The sequence below is a fragment of the Amblyraja radiata genome, chromosome 4 (genome assembly GCF_010909765.2).
Source record: "Amblyraja radiata isolate CabotCenter1 chromosome 4, sAmbRad1.1.pri, whole genome shotgun sequence".
In the NCBI taxonomy this organism is placed as follows: domain Eukaryota; kingdom Metazoa; phylum Chordata; class Chondrichthyes; order Rajiformes; family Rajidae; genus Amblyraja; species Amblyraja radiata.
Genome location: NC_045959.1, coordinates 109,614,316 through 109,637,706, shown reverse-complemented (window position 1 = coordinate 109,637,706; position 23,391 = coordinate 109,614,316). Strand labels below are relative to the sequence as shown.

The 23,391-nt window shown below is 49.9% G+C and overlaps 1 protein-coding gene across 5 annotated transcripts in view; it reads right to left on the bottom strand.

Annotated features, from left to right (window-relative positions):
• Nucleotides 1–23,391, bottom strand: part of slc4a2 (solute carrier family 4 member 2) — a 203,860-nt gene that overhangs the window by 30,365 nt on the left and 150,104 nt on the right. For all 5 annotated transcript variants that reach the window (XM_033020207.1, XM_033020211.1, XM_033020208.1 and 2 more), the window contains 4 exons: nucleotides 21,698–21,927; nucleotides 17,596–17,753; nucleotides 11,546–11,751; nucleotides 3,557–3,693 (listed from right to left, as the gene is read on the bottom strand). In XM_033020207.1, the coding sequence (XP_032876098.1) occupies nucleotides 3,557–3,693; nucleotides 11,546–11,751; nucleotides 17,596–17,753; nucleotides 21,698–21,927 (731 nt within the window). The remainder of the gene's footprint in view (nucleotides 1–3,556; nucleotides 3,694–11,545; nucleotides 11,752–17,595; nucleotides 17,754–21,697; nucleotides 21,928–23,391) is intronic.

The window sequence follows — 23,391 nt, the reverse complement described above, 5'->3', positions numbered from 1 at the left end:
AGTCACTCCAGCACTTTGTGTTTTGCTCCAGATTCCAGCACCTGCAGTTGCTCGTGTCTACAATACAATTCAACTCCTACCCTGTTAACTACTCACAGATCCTGTGCACCCATCCTCCATTTACAACTGAGAGGCAACAACAACGGATGCTCAAATTAATGCTCCTGTCCTAGATCCATAGGTTACATAGAACATTAAAAAGTACAGCACAGGAACAGGCCCTTCAGCCCACATTGGCTGTTCCGAACATGATGCCTGATTAAACTGATCTCCTCTGACTGTACATGATTCATATACCTCTATTCCCTGCCTATCCATGTGCCTATTAAACGCCACTATAGTATCTGTCCAGGAACTCACTACCCTCTGTCAGAAAACTGTACACAATACTCCAAATGCTTTGGACTTTTTCTTTTTCTTTTGTGCATGGCGCCAATATATGGTGATGGGTGCAAGAATATGGTGATGGGTGCAAGAATATGGTGATGGGTGCAAGAATGTCAATGTGCAGTGCAGTGCGTATATGTGATAATAAAGAACCATTGAAATATGGCTGTAAAGCTGCAATCTGACTCCCAGAATCTTATCCACAAGATAAGGCAAGCATATCAAATGTCTTCTTTGCCACTGTAGCCATTTTCAGGGAGCTATGGACTCGGATCCCAAGATCCCTCTGTACATCAGTGCTGTTAAGGATCTTGCCATATACCATATACCTTCCTTTTATATTTGATCACCCAAAGTACACCTCACACTTGCTTGAGTTAAACTCCATCTGCCATTTCTCTGCCCATTTCTCTAGGTGACCTGTATCCCGTATGACTTAGTGGCTCCAGTAGATACTCCGTGCTGAATCAGATAACCACTATGTTTATATTTCCACTGTACTTTGGCTAGGTTACCAGACCAGCAGCCAGCATACTCCCCAAAGACAGGAGTTTGAAACTCATTACGACAACTTGGATTTTTAAGTTCAAACAGTTAAATAAATCCATATTTATACAAAACAAGCCGATATGACAGTGACACACCGCAGTAGATTGTAGTAAAGACCCATCATGTTCACTCATTCAGGGGAGGAGCTTTACCATCCTCCCTGTTAGAACATAGAACAGTACAGCACGGGATGAGGCCCTTCGGCCCACAATGTCTGTGCTGAACATGATGCAAAGTTAAACTAATCTCCATTACCCGCACGCGATCCATATCCCTCCATTTCAATGTTTCTACATGAAAGCCTCAACCATCACTATCATATCTGCCTCCACCACCACCCCTGGCAATGAGTTCTAGGCACTCGCCACCCTCTGTGTAAAACACTTGCCATGCACATTTCTATTACTTTGCCCCTCTCACCTCAAAGTTATGCTCTCTAGTCTTTTATATTTTCACCCTGGGAAAAAGATTCTAACTGCCCACCTTATCAATGCCTCACACAATTGTATACACTTCTAACAGGTCTCCCCTCACTCAACCTCTGGTGTCCAAGGAAAAACAATCCAAGTTTGTCTAAACTATTCTAATAACTAACAGCCTCCCATGCAGGCAGCATTCTTAAAAAAAAAAACACTTCCACACCTTCTCCAAAGCATCCACACTTGGCACTGGGGTGACCAGATCTACACATATTTATGTGACTCCTGGGGATAGGGCAACAAGGATGGACAATAATTGCCTGTGCTGTCCACTGGGTGAGAATGAATAAATAAAAGTTCTCAGCAGAGTCATAGAGTCGTAGAGCAGTACAGCACGGAATCAGGCCCTTCAGCCATCTTGTCCATGCTGACCAAGTTGGCGTACTGGGCTCGTCCCATTTGCCTCTGTTTGGCCCAAATCCCATTAAACCCTTTCCATCAATCTATCTGTCCAAATGATTGTATCCGCTTCTATAGCTCCCTCTGGCAGCTCGTTCCAGAGACCGACTGCCCTCCGAGTGAAAAAGTTGCCCCCAAGGTCCCTCTTATATCTCTCCCCTCTCCCCTTAAGCCTGTGCCCTCTAGTTTTAGAATCCTTTACCCTGGGAAAAAGACTGTGAGCGTGAGCTTTATCCAGGCCCCTCATGATCTTGCATACCTCCATAAGGTCACCCCTCTGCCTCTTACGCTCCAAAGAAAAAAGTCCCAGCCTATCCAACCTCCTCCTGTAACTCAAGCCTGCAAGCCCAGGTAACTCCTGGTGAATCTCTTATGCACCCGTAACCAAGTTAAGCTTTTGAAGTCGGAACACTGCGACCCATGGCCAGTGAATCGAACACAAAACCCCACACACAGCCCGTTCCCTAACTCTCAGCGGCGTTAACGTGGTGTGTACACAGTCCCATTACATGCACAGACTGTGTCGGGGTTGCAGGTCCCGCCTGGTGCAGGCAGCTCACTGACAGGGCTGTCACTGTACACAGTGGCTCAGCGATCGTTGCCGGCACCGTCTGCCGTTCCCGCTGACGTTAATCGGTGCCTCGGAACAGCCCTGCGACACCGACAAAGAGTGTAAGCTCACCGCACCCCGGTCTACTCACAAGGTAATGCATCATCCTTCCTCCTCAGTTGCTGCCCGTTTTATCTAAACCCGCGGAGAGTGAGTGGAGAGCCGGTGGTGACCAACAGGCAGCAACCAAGCTCCAGGTTTGATGTGCTGTGTGAGGAGTTCGACCAGTGTCCCTGGTTAAGGGAGGGATGACCAGCCGTGCTCCTCCCCTTGCCTGCTCCTCACCAACTATGCAGCAGGTTTCTCACCTGGGAGGAGTCTCAGACAGCAATCACCTCCCCCCGGGACTCCACAACCACTGGCTACGATGCTGACCATGGTGTGAGCACCCACAGCACCCGATCCCAGGGAACGGCTGACAGCTGCTGGAGGAACTCAGCGGGCCAGGCAGCATCTGTGCAGGGAATGGGCAGACTACCCTTCTTCAGACTGATGGAGTAGGGGGAGAACACTGGGAAAGAGAGGTGGGGGCAGCACAAAGCCTGGCAGGTGAGGAGGTGATCGGGGCAGATGGGTGGAGTAAGTGACATCGGTCAGGTAAGGAGAGACGAGGAGGAGAGGAATGTAAAGCCGGGGGGGGGGGGGGGGGGGGACGTGGGTGGAAGGGGAGAGAGGAAGGGGAAATGGGGGACCCAAGGACAGGAGATGAGCTGTTTAAGAAGGAACTGCAGATGCTGGAAAATCAAAGGTACACAAAAATGGTGGAGAAACTCAGCGGGTGCAGCAGCATCTATGGAGCGAAGGAGATAGGCAACGTTTCGTGCCGAAACGTTGCCTATCTCCTTCGCTCCATAGATGCTGCTGCACCCGCTGAGTTTCTCCACCATTTTTGTGTACCCAGGAGATGAGCTGTTCAGTTCAGTTTTGTTTATTGTCACGTTTATGGAGGTATAGTGAAAAGCAGGAGGGGAAAGCAGCAGGGTGACTGGGGTGGTGGGGAGAAACTCTACGGATGCTACCTGACCAACTGTTCCCTCAGCAATTTGTGTTTAGCTCCAGATTCCTGCCCCGTTCTGGAGTGGTTTGTGAGAGCGTGGACAGTGAGGGGAAAGGCATGAGGGAGGGGTCTCACCTCGTGTGGCTGCCGGTCGGGTTTCTTGGCCTTGGGGTAGAGTTCGGACTGGTCCTTGCTGACGTGGACGACTGTTCCCTTGTTGCACCTCCTGACCAAGTGCCGACGTACCCCGGGGACATCCTCGAACCGGTGACCTGTGGAGAGAAGGCGGGGTCACATTACTGTTCTCATCGTCCTAGCCCGAGCGCAGCGTGCCCATTGAACGGCCTCTCGAAACACCTGGCAGAAACAGGCCATTCGGCCCAACGAATCCATGCCAGAGACTGTGCTCATCATCATCATCAAGGGTAGACTCGGCAACCGTTTCGCTCAACACTTGCGCTCGGCCTGTCAAGGCCTGCTGAATCTCTTGGTTGCTAACCCTTTTAACTCCCCTTCTCGTTCCAACATTGACATTTCTGTCCTAGGCCTCGTCCATTTCCAGTCAGGCCACACTCAAATTGGAGTAACAACACCTCAATATTCAATAGACAATAGGTGCAGGAATAGGCCATTCGGCCCTTCGAGCCAGCACCGCCATTCACTGTGATCAAGGCTGATCATCCACAATCAGTACCCCGTTCCTGCCTTCTCCCCATATCCCTTGACTCCGCTATCTATAAGAGCTCTATATAACTCTCTCTTTAAAGCATCCAGAGAATTGGCCTCCACTACCTTGACTTCTGAGGCAGAGAATTCCACAGATCCACAACCTTCTGGGTGAAAAAGTTTTTCCTCATCTCCATTCTAAATGGCCTACCCCTTATTCTTAAACTGTGACCCCTGGTTCTGGACTCCTCCAAAATCGAGAACATGTTTCCTGCCTCTAGCGTGTCCAATTCCTTAATAATCTGAAATGTTTCAATAAGATCTCCGCTCATCGTTCTAAATTCCAGCGTGCACAAGCCCAGTCGCTCCATTCTTTCAATATATGACAGTCCCGCCATCCCGGGTATTAACCCCGTGAACCTACACTGCACTCCCTCAATGGCAAGAATGTCCTTCCTCAAATTTGGAGACCAAAACTGCACATAATACTCCAGGTGTGGTCTCACCAGGGCCCTGCACAACTGTACAACTGTAGAAGGAAATTCTCGGTCTAAAGAAGGATTTCAACCTGAAGAATCACCTACTCCTTTACTCCAGAGATGCTGCCACACCCACTGAGTTCCTCCAGCTGTTTTTGTCCAACCTCAATGAGTTTACAACCCAACAGTATGATAATTGAATTCTCCGATTCCAAGCAATACCCGGTGCCTCTGTTTCCTCCCACCCCCACCTCAGTGTGCACATATCCCACCCATGAACTCCCACCACACGGGACACCATGCTCCTTTTCCCTCATCCATTCGTTCATCTCCCATCTCCAAGCCCACCATTTCCCTGTAACCCCCCTCTCCCACCTCCGATTCCCTTCCACTCATATCCCTCCCGCCAGCGTTAACCTTCTCTCCTCTCTCCTGACATTCTTTTGTCTCCTGTTCATCCTTTGTCACTTACTCCACCCATTTGCCTACCACCGCCCCCCCCCCCCCCCCCACAACTGTATCCACCTATCTCTTGCCAGGCTTTGACCTGCTCCCACCTCTCTTTTCCAGCCACCTCCCCCTACTCCATCAGTCTGAAGAAGAGTCCCGACCCGAAACGTTGTCAGTCCACACGCAATGTGGATGCACAGCACCTCATATTCTGCTTGGGTAGCTCCACAGATGCTGCATGACCTGCTGACTTCATCTGGGCACTTTGTGTTTTGCATATGCCCTACCTTTCCTGCTCATCTTTTCCTTGCATGGAAACAGCCCTTCAGCCCACCATGCCGACTAGGTTGACATACTGGGCTAGTTCCATTTGGCTGCATTTAGCACATATCCCTATAAACCCTTCCTGTTCATGTATCTGTCCAAATGTATTTTAAAAGTTGTAATTGTATCGGCTTCTATAGCTTCCTCTGGCAGCTCGTTTCAATACGCACTTCCCTCTGAATGAAAAAGTTGCCCCTGAGGTCCTTCATAAATCTCTCCCCTCTCACCTTAAGCCTCTGCCCTCTAGTTATAGAATCCTCTACCCTGGAGAAAGGACCGTGAGCGTTCACTTTATCCAGGCCCCTCATGATCTTGTACACCTCAATAAGGTCACCCCTCAGTCTTCTACGCTCCAATGAAAAAAGTCCCAGCCTATCCAACCTCTCGCTGTAACTCAAGCCCACAAGCTCAGGTAACATCCTTTATGACTATTATTAAATAAGATTATAATATTTTGTAATCACATGTTTCAGTGATATGAAAGTTAGTGATATTTGTGCAGGATGGAGATTGGATGGAAAATTGGATTGAGTGTTGATCCTGACAAGTGTGAGATTTTGCATTTTGGGAAGTTAAATAGAGATAAAACATGCACATTAATGGTGGGTGCTGAGGAATGATGATGAACAGAACCACAGAACACAAAAACAGGCCCTTTGGCCCACAATGTTTGTGCCATACATGATGCCAAAGTGCTGGAGGAACTCAGCGGGTCAGGCCATATCCATGGAGAACATGGATAGGTGACATTTCAGGTTGGGAGCCTCCTTCATATGTCATCAGACTGATGAAGGGTCCCGACCTGAAACGTCGCCTATCCATGATCCCCAGGGATGCTGCCTGACGAGCTGAGTTACTTCAGCACTTTGTCCCCTTTTTTGTAAACCAGTAACTGCAGTTCCATGTTTCTACATGATGCTAAGACCATCACTTTTCTACTTACACATAACCAACATCCCTCCATTCCCTGCACGTGCCGAAATAGAAGTCTTTTAAATGTCACTAATGGACCTTGGTGTTGAAGTCTGAAGTTCTCTGAAAGTGGTGAGGCAGGTAGATGGTGCGGCATGCTTGCATTTGAAGATCGGGGTAAGGAATATAAATGTGAGACGTTACGTTTCAACTTTACGAAGCACTGGTAAGGCCAAATATGGAATACTGTGTGCAGTTCTGATCACCACAATGCAGGAAGGATGTTGTTGTACTGGAGAGAGCGTAGAGGAGAATCGCCAGGATGCTAGCTGGCTGGATTGCAGGACTTTACTATGGGGAGAGATTAGATAGACTGGGTTTGTATTCCCTGGAGTGAGGGAGGCTGTTTGAGGGGTGACATGAGACGTATCAAATTACAAGATAGTGTAGATGGAATCTATTTTTCCCATGGTCGGGTATCAAACATTGGTTTAAATATAAAAGAACTGAATAAAAATCTAGAATAAAAAAAACATAAAGTACCAGAAACACTCATCAGGTCAGGCTGCTTCTTTAGGCTTTAGAGATAGAGTGCGGAAACAGGCCCTTCACTCCACCAAATCCGTGCCAACCAGTGATCATCCCGTACACTGGCACTATCCCATACACTAGGGACAATTTGTAACTTTTTTTTAACTGAAACCAATTAACCTACAAACCTGTGCATCTTTGGAATGTGGGAGGAAACCCACGTGGTCACAGGGAGAACGTACAAACTCCGTACAGACAGCACCCGTAGTCAGGATCGAACTCAGGTCTCTGGCGCTGGAAGGCAGTAACTCCACCACTGTGCCACGGAAGAGATCCAGAGTCAACGTTTCAGGTCGTAGATTCTTTGTCAGAATGTTCACCATTTGACTCTTGACCCACTCACACCCCCACCAATGCTTCCCTCGAGCTGCCTTCCCCACCCACACTGATCAGTGTGGCCCTCAACCCCCTCTCCCTCCCACTCTTTTCCAGGCTCCCCTAAAACGCAGCTCCCGATTAAAATTCCCGTTGCGATTCCAAGCATGTGCTCCTGACACACAGGCACGTAGTGCAATGGCTCCTGAAACACGCACGCGCAGGCTACTGAAATATGAATACGCAGCTCCTGAAACACCGACACACAGTACGTTCGCTCCTGAAACACGGACACATTAAGAGTGTTCGAGCTGAAATGCAAACTCGCAGCACAATCAGACCCAAAAGGGTGACGAACAGCACCCTTTTGACACACTTAATTCCGAAACATAGATGCACAGTGTTTAGTTTAGTTTAGATTAGAGATACAGTGTAGAAACAGGCCCTGCAGCCCGGGTCCGTGCCGACCAGCAATCACCCCACACTAACACTATCCTGCACACAAGCGACAATTCACAATTTTTACCGAAGCCAATTAACCTACAAACAAAACCTGTATGTCTTTGGAGTGTGGGAGAAAACCCGGAGAAGCCGGTGAAAACCCACGCGGTCACAAGGAGAACCGGCAAACTCCGCACAGACAGCACCCATAGTTAGGATCGAACCCGGGACTGTGTTGCTGTAAGGCAGCAACTCTACCATCGCGCCACTGTGCTGTGTTCGGTTTCGAAACAGTCCTGACACACAGACACACATTATGCTCAGTCCTAAAACACGGCCTGCAACACGTCCGGTCCCAGAATGCAAACGTGTATGCATTAGGTCCTGAATTGCGACATGCAGTAGGTTCGGCCTTTCGAATGCGGTGAGGTCTAAAGCTGCCTGGAGACAGCTCGTTCTGATTCAGTAAATAAATGCAGGAGACACCACAGCCACAACGACTTACCGGAGAAGTCTCTCTGGACGATTCACGGGTCAGCACCTAACCCCTTGCCTTCACTCTAATAGGACGGGTCTAGCTGGCCTGACCAGCACACCGCTCTCATGGTGACAACTTCCACACCTACATGTCCATCAGAGCAATGCAGGATCCACACTTTGCAGGTGACAAGAGAGGCTGCAGATGATGGAATCTTGAGCCACAAACACAGCGCTGGAGGAAGTGGACTGTTTGAACTGCAGGCATTGAAGGGTTAGATGGGGGAGGGGAGGGGAGGGAGTCAGACAGGTCAGACTGGTTAGAAGGGAGGTGCAGGAGAGGAAGGGACTGAGTGTGGCACCAATGGTATTAAAATGCATCCGGCAGTGAGCTGAACCACAGGGAACTGGGAACAGGAGGAAACACACAGATTAAACAAGGTGGCGCAGGCTGGGAATAAAACAGGAAATGCTCAGTGGGGCAGGCAGCATGTGTGGAGCGAGAGTGAGATAACGTTTCCTGCCGATGAGCCTTCCACACAATTCTGAGTGAGAGTGGAGGTTGGAAATGGCGCAGGAAGAGATAGTGAGAGAGGTGGGGGAGTGGGGAGCAGGGGAGGAGGGGAGGGAGCGGGGGGGGGGGGGAGGTTAGTGAAGGGGAGGGATAGAAGAGGGAGGGAAGAGAATGTGGGCAGTGGAACGACAGGGAAGGGGAAGAGGGAGGCAGAGGGGAGAGAGGGAGGCAGAAGGGGTGGTGGTGGGGTTGGAAGAGGTGGGGGAAAAGTGAGGGAGTGGTGGTGGGAGAAGGTGAGGGGGGGTGGCGGGAGGGGCTGGTGAGGGAGGGGAGGTCTGGGATGTGAGGGAAAGTGAGAGCACCTCACTGAATTTGAGACACTTCTGAAGTTCAGTCACAGCACACCACTCGACGTGGACAGCACGAGTAAACCTATCTCACGAACCTGCACGAGTAAATCAGCAGTGTGTCGATCCTCACACTAATCCCAATGCCCGGCGCTTTCTCCCCACAGCCCTGTATCAACCCCCACATTCATTCCACTGCCCCCGCTCTCTCCCCAACATGGAATCAGTTTCTGAGTAAACAGGAATTTCCCATCCGATCCAGAAATGGGAACAGGAAAAGACGGGAATCTGCAGCCAAGGGTACGTGACCCTTGCTGCAGGTGAACGCTGCATTATTCAGCTGCAGGGGAGCTGTACTGAACAGGAACAGGCCCTTCTGTTAAGATCAAAAAGGGACACAAACTCAGGAGATCAGGCAGCATGTACCCATGTTCTCCAGACATGCTGCCTGACGTGCTGAGTTACTCCAACACTCTGTGTCCTTCTGTGTCCTCTATGCCTCGCTCATTTCATTGACTATTTAAATGTCATTTGCACACAGCGATTGTACACAACTCCATCACCTCCTCTGGCAGTGAGTCAGATATCAAGCACTGTGTCAAAAATACCCACCTTCAAACGCCTTCCTCTCACCTTAAACCTGTGCCATCTGGGTTTGATACCAGCACCATGGAGAGTGTGTTTATAGTTTAGTTTAGTTTAGAGTTACAGTGCGGAACAGTCCACGCCAACCAACGATCATCCTGTACAGCAGTTCAATCTTACATACTAGGCACAATTTACAGAAGCCAATTAACCTACAAACCTGTACGTCTTTGGAGTGTGGGAGGAAACCAGAGCACCCGGAACAACCCCATGCGGTCACAGGGAGAACGTACAAACTATGTACAGACAGCGCCCATAGTCAGGGTCGAACGCGGGTCTCTGGAGCTGTAAGGCAGCAATCTACCGCTGAGCCACTGTGTTTCAGGTTTCCAGCCTCTGCGGTATTTTGGCTATTTTAAAGCTCCCCTTCTATTTCCGAGCTCTTCAATCTCACCGATTAATCTTACCCGCTCTGCTCCACATCTGTGGGAGATCACCTCCGGCCTCGGACTCCCGACTCTCCCCCGACTTTGCTGGCTCCTCGTTGGAGGGGGGCTGCTGACGCTCCCCCCAACAGGTGCCCCCAGCAGCTGGGGGCTTGGGAGTCCCTGCGGCTTCACACATTACCATTGCTCTAGCCAGCCCTGGGAGCAGGTAACCAGAGGTAAGGACATGCACTGCACCTATGTACAGTCCACACACACACCTCAGGCTATCTGTGCAAGGACCATTCTGATGCCTCCTGATTGGTTCCCGGAACACATTCCTCACACATCCTGATCAAATGCAGTTGTTACCAACAGCAGTTCTGCAACCTGCGTTTAAACACCTCCCAAGGCAATTCAGCGGAGTGGAAATGTAGCACAAAACAAAATCTCACTTGCAGCTACAAAATGGGGGTTCAGAGCAGGTGAACTAAAGCCTATTTAGGATGGACGTTTGAATGAGTGCGAGGGGGGAATGAGGGGCAAGGAAAAGAGTGAGAGGGCGAGAATGAGAGGGAGTGAGTGAGACAGGGAGTAAGAGGGAGTAAGAGGGAGTGAGCCAGAGAGAGTGAGACAGGGAGAGGGCGAGAAAGGGAGTAAGTGAGACAGAGAGCAAGAGGGAGCAAGGGTGAGAGGGCAAGAGCGAGAAAGAGAGAACAAGAGTGCGAGTGAGAGGGAGGGAACGAGCGAGAGACACAGATCGGGCAAGAGGTGAAGAGTGAGCAAGTGAGAAAGAGTTCGAGAAAGAGCAGGAGCGTGAGAGAGAACTGCAGATAGGGAGGGGATTGGATAGGCCATGGAGATGAGGTACATAAGGAAGGCCAATCAGGAACTAGGGCAGGGGGAGTACAAGCAGGGAGGTGAAGCCCTTGCCTATTCATCTATCTTTCCCCACACTATCCAGACCAGAATACAACAATAATCTGTCTTTGATCAACGTTCTGATGCAAATGGTAAGGAGGTTTTGGAATACTTTTGAGGACCTTGTTGTGTAATACATCAAACACCAAGATGTTAAAATTAATACATTAAATATTAGATAACAATTTTTGAGAAGAGTGAACCTTCAGAACAGTCACAAGGAATTGCCGTCGCCAGAATCTTGAGCAAAACACAAAATGCTGGAGTAACTCAGCGGGTCAGATATACTGAGGATAGACTCAAAATGCTGGAGTAACTCAGCGGGTCAGGTAGCATCACCTGCGGAATGGAGTAGGTGACGTTCCGGGTCGTGAACCTTCTTCAGACCCCCAGTGGAGAGAGGAGGAAAACTTCTTCAAAGTAGGCACACCTTGAGGAGATTTCGCACTGGAGCTTAACTTCTTCAAAGTGGTGCTGCCTGACCCACTGAGTTACTCCAGCACTTTGTGTTTAAATTAAACTCCTCAGCATGCATGTGATCGATATCCTTCCATTCCCTGCACCCATCTAAAAGCCTCTTGAACACCACTTTCGTATCTGCCTGCAGCACTACTCCTGGCCGCTTGTTCCAGGCCCACACCACCCTCACCCTGCCCCGCGCACACACACACACTCACTCTTCATGTAGTCTAGATCGGCCACGGCCAACATCTCCGCCTCCAGCTCGTCAGTCGGGATCTTCTGGAACTTGGCCTCGTCTACGTTGGTCTGGCTGCCGATGCGCCGCCGCTCCTTCAGGTCGTAGCTGCTGCGATGGGTCAGCGGCGTTTTCAGCAACAGCCGGTTCTCCTCCAGCAGGCTGGGGGCACTGACAGCCGCTGCCCTGAGAGAGAGGCAACGTTAACGGTGGTCACTGCGGCCCAACACAACACCAGCGCGCACACAGAAAGAGTTTGCTTGGTGGCACAGTGGCGCAGCGGTTGAGTTGCTGCCTCAAAGTACCAGAGACCCGGGTTCAATCCTGACCTCGGGTGCTGTCTGTACGGAGTGTATACGTTCTCCCTGTGACTGTGGAATTCTCTGCCTCAGTGGAGGCAGGTTCTCTGGATGCTTTCAAGAGAGGGCTAGATTGGGCTCTTAAAAATAGCGGAGTCAGGGGATATGGGGAGAAGGCAGGAACGGGGTACTGATTGGGGATGATCAGCCATGATCACATTGAATGGCGGTGCTGGCTCGAAGGACCGAATGGTCTACTCCTGCACCTATTGTCTATTGACTGCATGGGTTTTCTCTGGGTGCTCCAGTTTCCTTCCACATTCCAAAGACGCGCATGTTTGCAGGTTAATTAGCTTTGGTAAATTGTATCTAGTGTGTAAGATAGAACTAGTGGGTACGAGCGATCACAAATCATCGTGGACTCGGTGGGCCTAAGGGCCTGTTTCCATGCTGTATCTCTAAACTAAACTATTCTCTAAACCTGCAAGACAGGGCTCAGGCACACATTGCAAACTCTATGTCATTGACTTGCAGTCAGAGGGTCATAGAGCTACACAGGATGGAAACAGGCCTTTTGACCCACCTCGCCCTCGCCGGCCAAGTTGCCATTCTGTGCTTTTGACGCGCTGGACTTCAGGGTGGTCAAGAAGGCTTTTGGTACATTGGCTTTCTTCATTCAGGGCATTGAGTAAAGAAGTTGGGATGTTATGTCACAGACGTACAACACGTTAGTGAGGCCACACTCGGAGTAGTGTGTCGCTCCGTCCTGGAGCGCAGGATGCTGAAGGGTGATCTTTTGGAGATGTGTGAAATCATGAGGGGAATAGATAGGGTGATGGATAAAGTGAACGCTCGCAGCCTTTTACCCCCAGGGTAGAGGCATCCAGGCTAGAGGGCACGGGTTTAAGGTGAGAGGGGAAAGCAAGCAAGAGTCTGCAGATGCTGGAGTGTTGAGTAAAGCACAAAGTCCTGGAGGAACTCAGTGAGTCAGGCAGCATCTGTGGAGGGAATTAGACAGATGACATTTTGGGTCAGGACCCATCTTGAGTATAGGAGCAGGGAGGTTGTACTGCAGTTGTACAGGGTCTTGGTGAGACCACACCTGGAGTATTGCATACAGTTTTGGTCTCCATATCTGAGGAAGGACATTCTTGCCATAGAGGGAGTACAGAGAAGGTTCACCAGACTGATTCCTGGGATGTCAGGACTTTCATATGAAGAAAGACTGGATAGACTCAGCTTGTACTCGCTAGAATTTAGAAGATTGAGGCGGGATCTTATAGAAACTTACAAAATTCTTAAGGGGTTGGACAGGCTAGATGCAGGAAGATTGTTCCCGATGTTGGGGAAGTCCAGAACAAGGGGTCACAGTTTAAGGATAAAGGGGAAATATTTTAGGACTGAGATGAGAAACACATTTTTTACACAGAGAGTGGTGAATCTCTGGAATGCTCTGCCACAAAATGTAGTTGAGGCCAGTTCATTGGCTATATTTAAGAGGGAGTTAGATGTGGCCCTTGTGGCTAAAGGGATCAGGGGGTATGGAGAGAAGGCAGGTACAGGATACTGAGGGATGATCAGCCATGATCATATTGAATGGCGGTACAGGCTCGAAGGGCCGAATGGCCTACTCCTGCACCTATTTTCTATGTTTCAGTCTGGCCATTCCACTCCACAGATGCTGCCTGGCCCGCTGGGTTTCTCTAGTAGTCTGCTCTCTGGAAGGATAGGAGTGGTTCTGCTGTAGATTCCAAGCCTGGACTCTGTCAGCTGCTGAGGCCCAGGAGGAGCAAGGATGGGCATTGGTTTATTACAGTCACATGGACCGAGATACAGGGAGAAACTTTGTGTACTATCCAGTCAGATCATATTGTATAGGAAGGAACTGCAGATGCTGGTTTAAACCGAAGATAGACACAAAATGCTGGAGTAACTCAGCGTGGCAGGCAGCACCTCTGGAGAGAAGGAATGGGTGACGTTTCAGGTCGAGACTGAAGAAGGGTCTTGACCCGAAACTTCTCTCCAGAGTTGCTGCCTGTTACTCAGCTTTTTGTGTCTATCTTCAAATCATATTGTACATTAGTACAATCAAATGACAAGAAAGTGCAACAGTTAGCGTAAAGAGAAAAATAGCAGAGTGCAGAATATAGTGTTACAGCATTACATTGTTACAGTTAGAGAAAATGTGTAAGGTCTGAAAACAAGGTAGGTTACAAGATCAGAACTACTCCCTAGCTTATGGGAGGGCCGTTCAATAGTCAAGAAGGTGTCCTTGAATCGAGTAATAAGTGCTTTTATATCTTCTGCCCAACAGGAGAGAGGAGGAGAGGGGATGGCCGGAGTGCAAGTGGTTTTGATTATGTTTGGGGAAACAGCATGGATACAGACCCTCAGCCCACTGAGTCCACGCCGACCACTGATCGCCCGTTCACATTAGTTCGATGTTACCCCACTTCCACCTCCACTCCCTACACACTAGGGACAATTTATAGAGGGCCAATTAACATACAATCCCGCACGTCTTTGGGATTGGGAGGAAAGCGGAGCACCCGGAGAAAACCCACGCGGTCACAAGGAGAAGGTGAAAACTCCACACAGACAGCATCTGAGGACAGGATCGAACCCAGGTCTCTGACACAGGTCTCTACCAGCTTCACTTTCCCGAGGCAGGGTGATGTGTAGATGGAGTGTTGAAGCAGGGCAAGGGGACTTTCATCACACACAGAGCAGCAACAGTCTGTGAACCAGTTGAGAAGGGAGGGGCTAGGAGAGGTCAGCTGATTAAAGGAATGTCAGTACTGAGGCGAGAGAGGGCGTGGGGGGGGGAGAGAATCATTCAGCCCTGGGGATAGGGAGGTAGTGGCGGAAGAGAAAGAGACGTCTCCAGTGTGAACCGCTCCTGGGCCTGAACAAACCCACCAAACAAGTCTAGCACAGTGGGAGGCTGGGCCAGGCAAAGTCACTGCCTCCCCCGCATCTAGCCTGCGAGATGCACTGGGGGCCCAGCCCCAGGCCGACTGTGAGCTCCCCACCCCAGGCTACGTTAAAAATACAGCATGGAAACAGGCCATTCGGCCCACTGAGTCTTGTGCCGACCTATGATCACACGGTACACTAGCACTGGGGACAATTTACAGAAGCCAACTAACCTACAACCCTGCACGCCTTTGAAGTGTGGGAGGAAACGGGCGCACCGGAAGGTACAAACTCTGTACAGACATTGTCTGGATCAAACCGCAGGTCTCTGGCTCCGCTAAAGCAGCAAACTCTACCGCTGTGGCACTGTGTCGCCCTCCTACAGCTGGATCAATGTGTGGGAGTCACTGGGATGGGTTGGAGAGGGAGGAAGTTTATGGGGCGGGTGAATGGAGGGGGAGGCCAAGAATATGGAATGGGTAGGAAAGGGAGGAGAGTGGGGGTGGGGAAGGGTGAACTTATGAGGATGGGGAGACGGGTGGGAGGGGGTAAGAATGATCACAGGGGCTGGTAGGAGGAGGAGGAAGTTTATGGGGCGGGTGAATGGAGGGGGCAAGGCCAAGAATATGGATGGGGACAGAGGTAGTGTATCGGGCTAATGGACGGGAGGGTTTTGGGTCCGGGACGGAAATGGAAATGGAAATGCATTCACGGTTTCCAATACTCGTGGAAGACCAGCTCCCTCATAAGAGCCTCTCTCTCCTGTCCCTGTCAGAGGACCGAGGGATCCTCTATCTAAATATTCCGATGATTCCCTGTCTGTAGTCAGAATGTCCCCAGACTGCAGATGCTTGAATCTGAAGACACAAACAATGTTCGGGGGTAACTCCTAGGTCCACGGCTCTTAATGATGTTAGGTTGGCTTTAGGTTCGTTATTGTCATGTGATTAATTGGACTTTATCTTGCACTAAACATTGTTCCCTTTATCCTGTATCTGCACAGCGTGGACAGTTTGATTGTAATCATGCATAGTCTTTCCGCTGACTGGATAACAAGCACCAACAAAGCTTTTCACTGTACCTTGGTGCACGTGACAATAATAAACTAAACTAAAGTGTATCATGGTACACTGAAAAGTTGTATTTTGCATGCTAACCAGATCAGATAATAGTACAGATAAATACAATCAAGTCAAAAGTGCAATAGATAGAGAAAAGGGGACGAGACAGAGAATAGTGCAGAATATAGATCTGAGCAGCACTTCGTCAGACCTGTCCCACACTGATGTGTGAACCCATTCTGTCTCCTCGCCCCCACGATCTGGTTACACTGCCAAGTCTGGCGTGCCCTGATCTAGTCCTACCACCATCACACCCTCATGCCGACTGCCCTCAAGCCGGAACGGGCACCTTGACAGCAGTGTTTTCCTGGACGTGGGAGGTGTGGGTCCATCTACCTTCTCTGACAGCTCATTCCATACTCCCACCACCCTCTGTGTGGACAAGGGAGCCGGTGATAATGGTCACAAGGGGCAAGGCCGGTAGGAAGGTGAACCAGGGTGTAACCTCCCGTGCCCTCCAGGTCGGCAGTGGGAGGCGACCCCTGGGCACAAAGGCGGCCCGGGCAAGGAGAACGACGATGGTACGCTGAGCAATCCAGGGGGCGCGCTTGGATCAGAAGCCGCTCCTTAAGATCTAGTGCGCAGAATGGACTTTTGGAAATGGCGCCAAATCTGGTGACGCAAAAAAAAATGTCACTGTGTTTTGTGCATGTGACAATCAAGCACTATTGTATCGTATCCCTCCCTCTCCCCTTTGCCCATTCTCCCCAAGTGATCGAGAAACATAGGGGCTGATGTGAAGCCCAGTCTATACACTCGGCTGTCGGCCAGTCCAGGATCACAGCACAGCAGGTCAAGCAGGGCGGTGCCCAGATTTGAGGGTCTGAGCTACAGGGAGAGGCTAGGCAGGCTAGGCCTTTATTCCTTGGAGGGTAGGAGGATGGGGGGGGGGGGGGGGGGGGTTGAACAGAGGGGCATAAAATTATGAAGGGAATTTATAGGGTGGATGCACAAAGTCTTTTGCCGAGATTAAAGGAATCAAGAATCAGAGGACATGGGTTTAAGGTGAGAGGGGAAAGATTTAATAAGAATCTGAGGGGAAGCTTTTTCCGCACATAGGGTGGCGGATTTATGGAACGAGCTGGTAGTTGAGGCAGTCACTACAATATTTAAAAAACACCTGGACAAGTACATGGATAGGAAAGATTTAGAGGGATGGGGGCCAAATGCAGATAAATGGGAGTAGTTTAGATGGGTCATCTTGGTCAGCATGAACGTGGTGGACCGAAGGGCCTGTTTCCGTTCTGTGTGTCTCCTTGGCCATGGAGCCCGACACACAACTTGCACAGCAATCACCAGCACACAAAGCACACACAGCCCAACTCCTCTGTAGATCAGCACAGTATGTGGCATTTAGTTTTAGAGATACAGCACGGAAACAGATAGGCCCACCGAGTCCGCAAAAAAGCCTGTACACTAATCCTATTCTACACACTAGGGGCAATTTACAGGGGTCAATTAATCTATAAACCGCACGTCTTCAGAATGTGGGAGGAAACCGGAGCACCCGGAGAAAACCCAGGGGGTCACAGGGAGAACGTACAAATTCCGTACTGCCAGCACCCGCAGTCAGGATCGAACCCGGGCCACAACTGCGATATGTATCCGTTCTGTGCACCTGCTGCAGGGTCCCGGCCCACTCTCGTGGGCAAAGGACGGCAGTCCATGGGGACTGAGCGCCGCGCCGAGCTTACCTCAGGGCCATCCGCTCGTTGCTCCTGCCGAGATGACTGTGTGGGAGGATGATGCCGGGCTCGGAGTGGGGGGAAGGAACATCCTGCTGCTTTGGGCTTCGGTCCGGGGGGCTCAGCGACGCCGCGTTATTCTCCAACTCCTCGTCAGGCATGAAGAACTGGAAGAGGGAGGCATAGGACCATCAGTCGGCAGCAAACTTCGACAGGGAGCACACTGACCGTCGCGCACAGAGGCACAGATGCTGGTTCAGACATCCCAGCTTTCTCGGCCCCCTCTACAATCAGTCTGAAGTAGGGTCTCGACCCGAAGTCACCCCCTTTATCTCCAGGGACGCTGCCAGTATGATCAAGGCCCACACCACGCTGCCCACGCTCTCATCTCGCTGCTACCATCGGGAAGAAGATACAGGAGCCTGAGAACCATCTCAGCATCTATCAGGCTCTCGAACGCTGCACAACACCAAACTCAGCAAGAGATGACACAGTGCTGGAGTATCTCAGTGGGTCAGGTAGGATCTCTGGAGAACATGGATAGATGACGATTTAGGTTGAGGCCCTTCTTCAGAAGGCTGACCCCGAATCGTCACATATTCATGTTCTCTGGAGACCTGCTGAGTTACTCCAGCACTTTGTCTTTTTTTCCCATTTGTAACCCAGCACCTGCAGTTCCATGTATCTGCTAACCTCAGCACTGTCTTTTAGGCAGATTAGGGGAATCAAGAACCAGAGGACATAGGTTTAAGGTGGGCGATAAGATTTAAAAGGAACCCGAGGGGCAACTTTTTCATACAGAGGGTGGTGGGTATATGGAACGAGCTGTCAGAGGAAGTAGTGCTGACTGGTTAGCACACAACAAAAGCTTTTCACAGTTTCCCAGTACATGTGACAATAAACTAAACTAAACTAGTTGAGGCAGGTACAATAACGGCATTTTAAAATAATTCAAATAGTTATATAGATGGAAAAGGTTTAGAAGGCTATGGGTCAAACACAGGCAAATGGGACATGGGCAACTGGGCATCTTAAAGTGGCATATACAGGATGGGCTGAAGGACCAGTTTCTGTGATGTCTGGATGTATGATTAAATACCATCTGTCCAATTCTCCCACAGATGCTGCCTGACCTGCCGAGTTCTCCCAGCACTTTACGTTTATGCTCACACCTCCACTATATCTGGACCTCAGCGTGATGTTGCTCAGGATCCATGCACTACTCTCTGGCCTGAATGCAGGCACAAGGCACTAGGTGCTAGTTTACTAAAAAAACACACACAAAGTGACGGACGGGCGACTTTTTGGGTCAGGACCCTTCCTCACACTGATTGTGGTGGGGGAGAAAGCTGGAAAAGAGAGGCGAGGTGTGACAAAGTCTGGCGGGGACAGGTGGATATAGATGAGGGGGGAATGGGAGTTTGGTTGTAGGTTATTTGCCTAAAATTGGAAAATTCAATGTTTAATGTTCAATGTGAAAGGCCTGGAGAGAGTGGATGTGGAGAGAATGTTTCCACTAGAGGGAGAGTCTTGGACCAGAGGCCCTAGCCTCAGACGTGCCTTTAGATGAGGAGGAATTTCTTTAGTCAGAGGGTGGTGAATCTGTGGAATTCATTGCCACAGACGGCTGTGGAGGCCAGGTCAATGGATATTTTTAAGGTGAAGATTGTCAGATTCTTGATTGGTACAGGTGCCACGGGAGAAGGCAGGAGAATGGTGTTGAGAGTGAAATATAGATCAACCATGTTTAAGAAGGAACTGCAGATGCTGGAAAATCGAAGGTAGATAAAAGTGCTGGAGAAACTCAGCGGGTGAGGCGGCATCTATGGAACATTTCCTTCGCCCTATAGATCAACCATGATTGAATTACAGAGTAGACTTGATGGGCCAAACGGCCTAATTCTGCTGGTGAACTTCATACCTGACTGAATGACCCGATCAGCTGAACCTCCCCTCACACCATGCACCCCTGGTCAAGGCACCCCTGCAGGCAGAACCAACAACACCACTGCTGGAAGCTCTCTGTTTGCCCAGCAACGTAAGGGGAAAGAGAAACGTTTGGCTCAGCGACCCTCTCTCAGGGCTGGGAGAGGTAACAGTTTAAAAGCAGCTGGTGGGAGGAGGTGCAAGACAAAATACTATATTTAGATCGGTCAATGAGGTGATAATGAGCAGAGTATCGGATTGTTAGCAAGGCATTAGAAAGAAACAAGTTGAAAAAATAGATACTGGCAGGCAAAGATCTTATAGCGGTATAAGATCTTTGCTGGCAGGGTTAGGCAGAGAGGGTTCACCAGGGGTTGGAGATGGCAGGTAAGATGTTGACAAAACATAAAGTATTGCAGGACTTAGTTTCCTTCAATTTAATATTGCTGTCTGCGTTACTCCAGCGCTTTGAACTTTACCGGAGAATGGTGGTGGGTGTATGGAACGAACTGCCAGAGGAGATATATGTAGGAAAGAACCGCAGATGCTGGTTTAAATCGAAGGTAGACACAAAATGTAAGTGAACCTCTCTCTGCCTTTGCTTTCCCGCTCTACCCCCTTCCCCTTCCCAGCTCTCCCACCAGTCTCACTGTCTGCTACTACATTCTATCTCTGTACCTCCCACACCCCTGATATCAGTCTGAGAAAGGGTCTCGGCCCGAAACATCTCCAGAGATGCTGCCTGTCCTGCTGAGTTACTCCAGCATTTTGTGTCTGCCAGAGGAGGTAGTTGAGGCAGGTACAATAACAACATTGAAATTAGATTTTTTGAAGAGGTACATGGATAGAAAAGATTCAGAGAGATATGGCCCAAATATGAGCAAATGGGTTTAAGAAGGAACTGCAGATGCTGGAAAATCGAAGGGACAAAGTGTTTAAGAAGGAACTGCAGATGCGGGAAAATCTAAGGGTTTCGGCCCGAAACGTCGCCTATTTCCTTCGCTCCATAGATGCTGCTGCACCCACTGAGTTTCTCCAGCACTTTTGTGTACCTATGAGCAAATGGGACTAGTTTAGATTGGGCATCTTGGCCAGCATTGACGAGTTGGCTGTTTTCCCCTATAACCCAAATGATAAGTTGCTCCAGCACTTTGTTTTTTGTTGTTATACTCAATTCCCTGACTGATGTGTGTATGTGGCTCAACATTCCTGCATCTGCAGAGTCTCTAGTCTCCATTAACCATAAGCTTTTACATCGTACACCTTACTCTTTCTCCAGGCTCTGCATTGCACCCATGCAACCCCACCTCCCACACTCGAGTCATACAACAGGAAGCAGGTGACAAGAGGAGGGTGATAGAGGGTGGGGAGAATGATGGTGGGCAGAGGATAGGGAGGTGGATGATGGAGACAGGGAGAAGATGGAGGGTAGGGAGAGTGAGATAGGAGGGTGGGGAGGTGCCGGTGGGGACAAGAAGGGTAGAAGGGTGGGGAGAGGAGGGAGAGATGGAAGTTGCTGGATAGGAAGAGCGGGGGTAGGGGAGAGGGGGGTAGGGGAGAGGGGGATAGGGGAGAGGGGGGTAGGGGAGAGGGGGGTAGGGGAGAGGGGGGTAGGGGAGGGGGGGAGGGGAGAGGGGGATAGGGGAGAGGAGGTAGGGGAGAGGGGGGTAGGGGAGAGGGGGGTAGGGGAGAGGAGAGGGGGGTAGGGGAGAGGGGGGTAGGGGAGAGGGGGGTAGGGGAGAGGGGGGTAGGGGAGAGGGGGTAGACTGGAGGGGAGAGGAGAAGAGGGTGGGGTAGGGGAGAGGGGGTTGGGGAGAGGGGGGTAGGGAAGAGGAGGTAGGGGTAGGGGAGAGGGGGGTAGGGAGCAGAGGGCAGGGGAGAGATGGGTGGGGGAGAGGACAGGGGAGGTAGAATCAGAGGGAGGGAGAGAAGGGTGGTGAGGGAAGGAAGGATAGAGAAAGTAGGGTGGCGGGGTGAAACTAGGGAGGGAGGGGAGAGGAGGGAGATGGAGGGTGGGGAGAGATTTCAGCATCTGCGGTTTACTTTACATTTCAGAGACCCGACCAATCCTCACCCCCCATCGCCAGAACCCCAGGTCCCGGCACTCCCACCCTCACAGCGACTCCCTCCACAGGAGGCTGCCCAGCACCACCCTGCCCTCTGCTCCCAAACCCCAGGCCCGCACCTGGACATCGGCAGCGGCGTCTGGCTGCACGCTGCCCTCCGCGGGCTCCTTCTTCTCTTGCGTGCCGTCGCTGTGATCATCATCCTCGTCCCCCTCATCGATGGTGGGGGCGCCCGTCGGAGATGAGGCGGTCTTCTTGCTCTTCTTCTGCGTCCCCTTCTTCCTGCGGCCCTCCGAGGGCATGTGTGTGGACAGGGGGTGGTGAGTGTGGAGGGACGAGTGGCGGTGGTCTGTGTGAGGGACGGACAGAAGATTCATGATTGCTCTGCACGCTATCCAAACACATCAGATAATACTGTACATTGAAACAATAAAGTCAAACTCAAGTACAATAGGTCGAGCAAAGGGGAAGATTCAGAGTGTAGAATATACAATGCCCTCCATAATGTTTGGGACAAAGACCCATCATTTATTTATTTGCCTCTGTACTCCACAATTTGAGATTTGTAAAAGAAAAAAAATCACTTGTGGATGAAGTGCACATTGTCAGATTTTAATAAAGACCATTTTTTATCCATTTTGGTTTCACCATGTAGAAATTACAGCTGTGTTTATACATAGTCCCCCCATTTCAGGGCATCATAATGTTTGGGACACATGGCTTCACAGGTGTTTGTAATTGCTCTGGTGTGTTTAAATGCCTCCTTAATGCAGGTACAAGAGAGCTCTCAGCACCTCGTTTATCCCCTCAGTATTTCCATCACCTTTGCAAACTTTTATTGCTGTTTATCAACATGAGGACCAAAGTTGTGCCAATGAAAGTCAAAGAAGCCATTATGAGACTGAGAAACAAGAATAAAACTGTTAGAGACATTAGCCAAACCTTAGGCTTACCAAAATCAACTGTTTGGATCATCGATAAGAAGAAAGAGAGCACTGGTGAGCTTACTAATTGCAAAGGGATTGTGGTGGGGGTGTTATGGCCTGGGCATGTATGGCTGCTGAAGGTACTGGCTCACTTATCTTCATTGATGATACAACTGCTGATGGTAGTAGCATAATGAATTCTGACACATCCTATCTGCTCAAGTTCAAACAAATGCCTCAAAACGCATTGGCTGGCGGTTCATTCTACAGCAAGACAATGATTCCAAACGTATTTCTCAAGCAACAAAGGAGTTTTTCAAAGCTAAGAAGTGGTCAATTCTTGAGTGGCCAAGTCAATCACCTGATCTGAACCCAATTGATCATACCTTTTATATGCTGAAGAGAAAACGGAAGACGACTAGCCCCCAAAACAAGTAGAAGCTAGGTACACAAAATTGCTGGGGAAACTCAGCGGGTGCAGCAGCATCTATGGAGCGAAGGAAATAGGCGACGTTTCGGGCCGAAACCCTTGATCAGTCAATACAGGCCAGGCAGAACATCACCAGAGAAGACACCCAGCAACTGGTGATGTCCATGAATCGCAGACTTAAAGCAGTAATTACATGCAAAGGATATGCAACAAAAATGACTACTTTCATTTACATGACATTGCTGTGTCCCAAACATTATGGTGCCCTGAAATGGGGGGGCTATGTATAAACACTGCTGTAATTTCTACACGGTGAAACCAAAATGTATAAAAAACTGACAATGTGCACTTTAACCACATGTGATTTTTTCTATTACAAATCTAAAATTGTGCAGTACGGAGGCAAATCAATAAATGATGGATATTGTCCCAAACATTATGGAGGGCACTGTAGTTC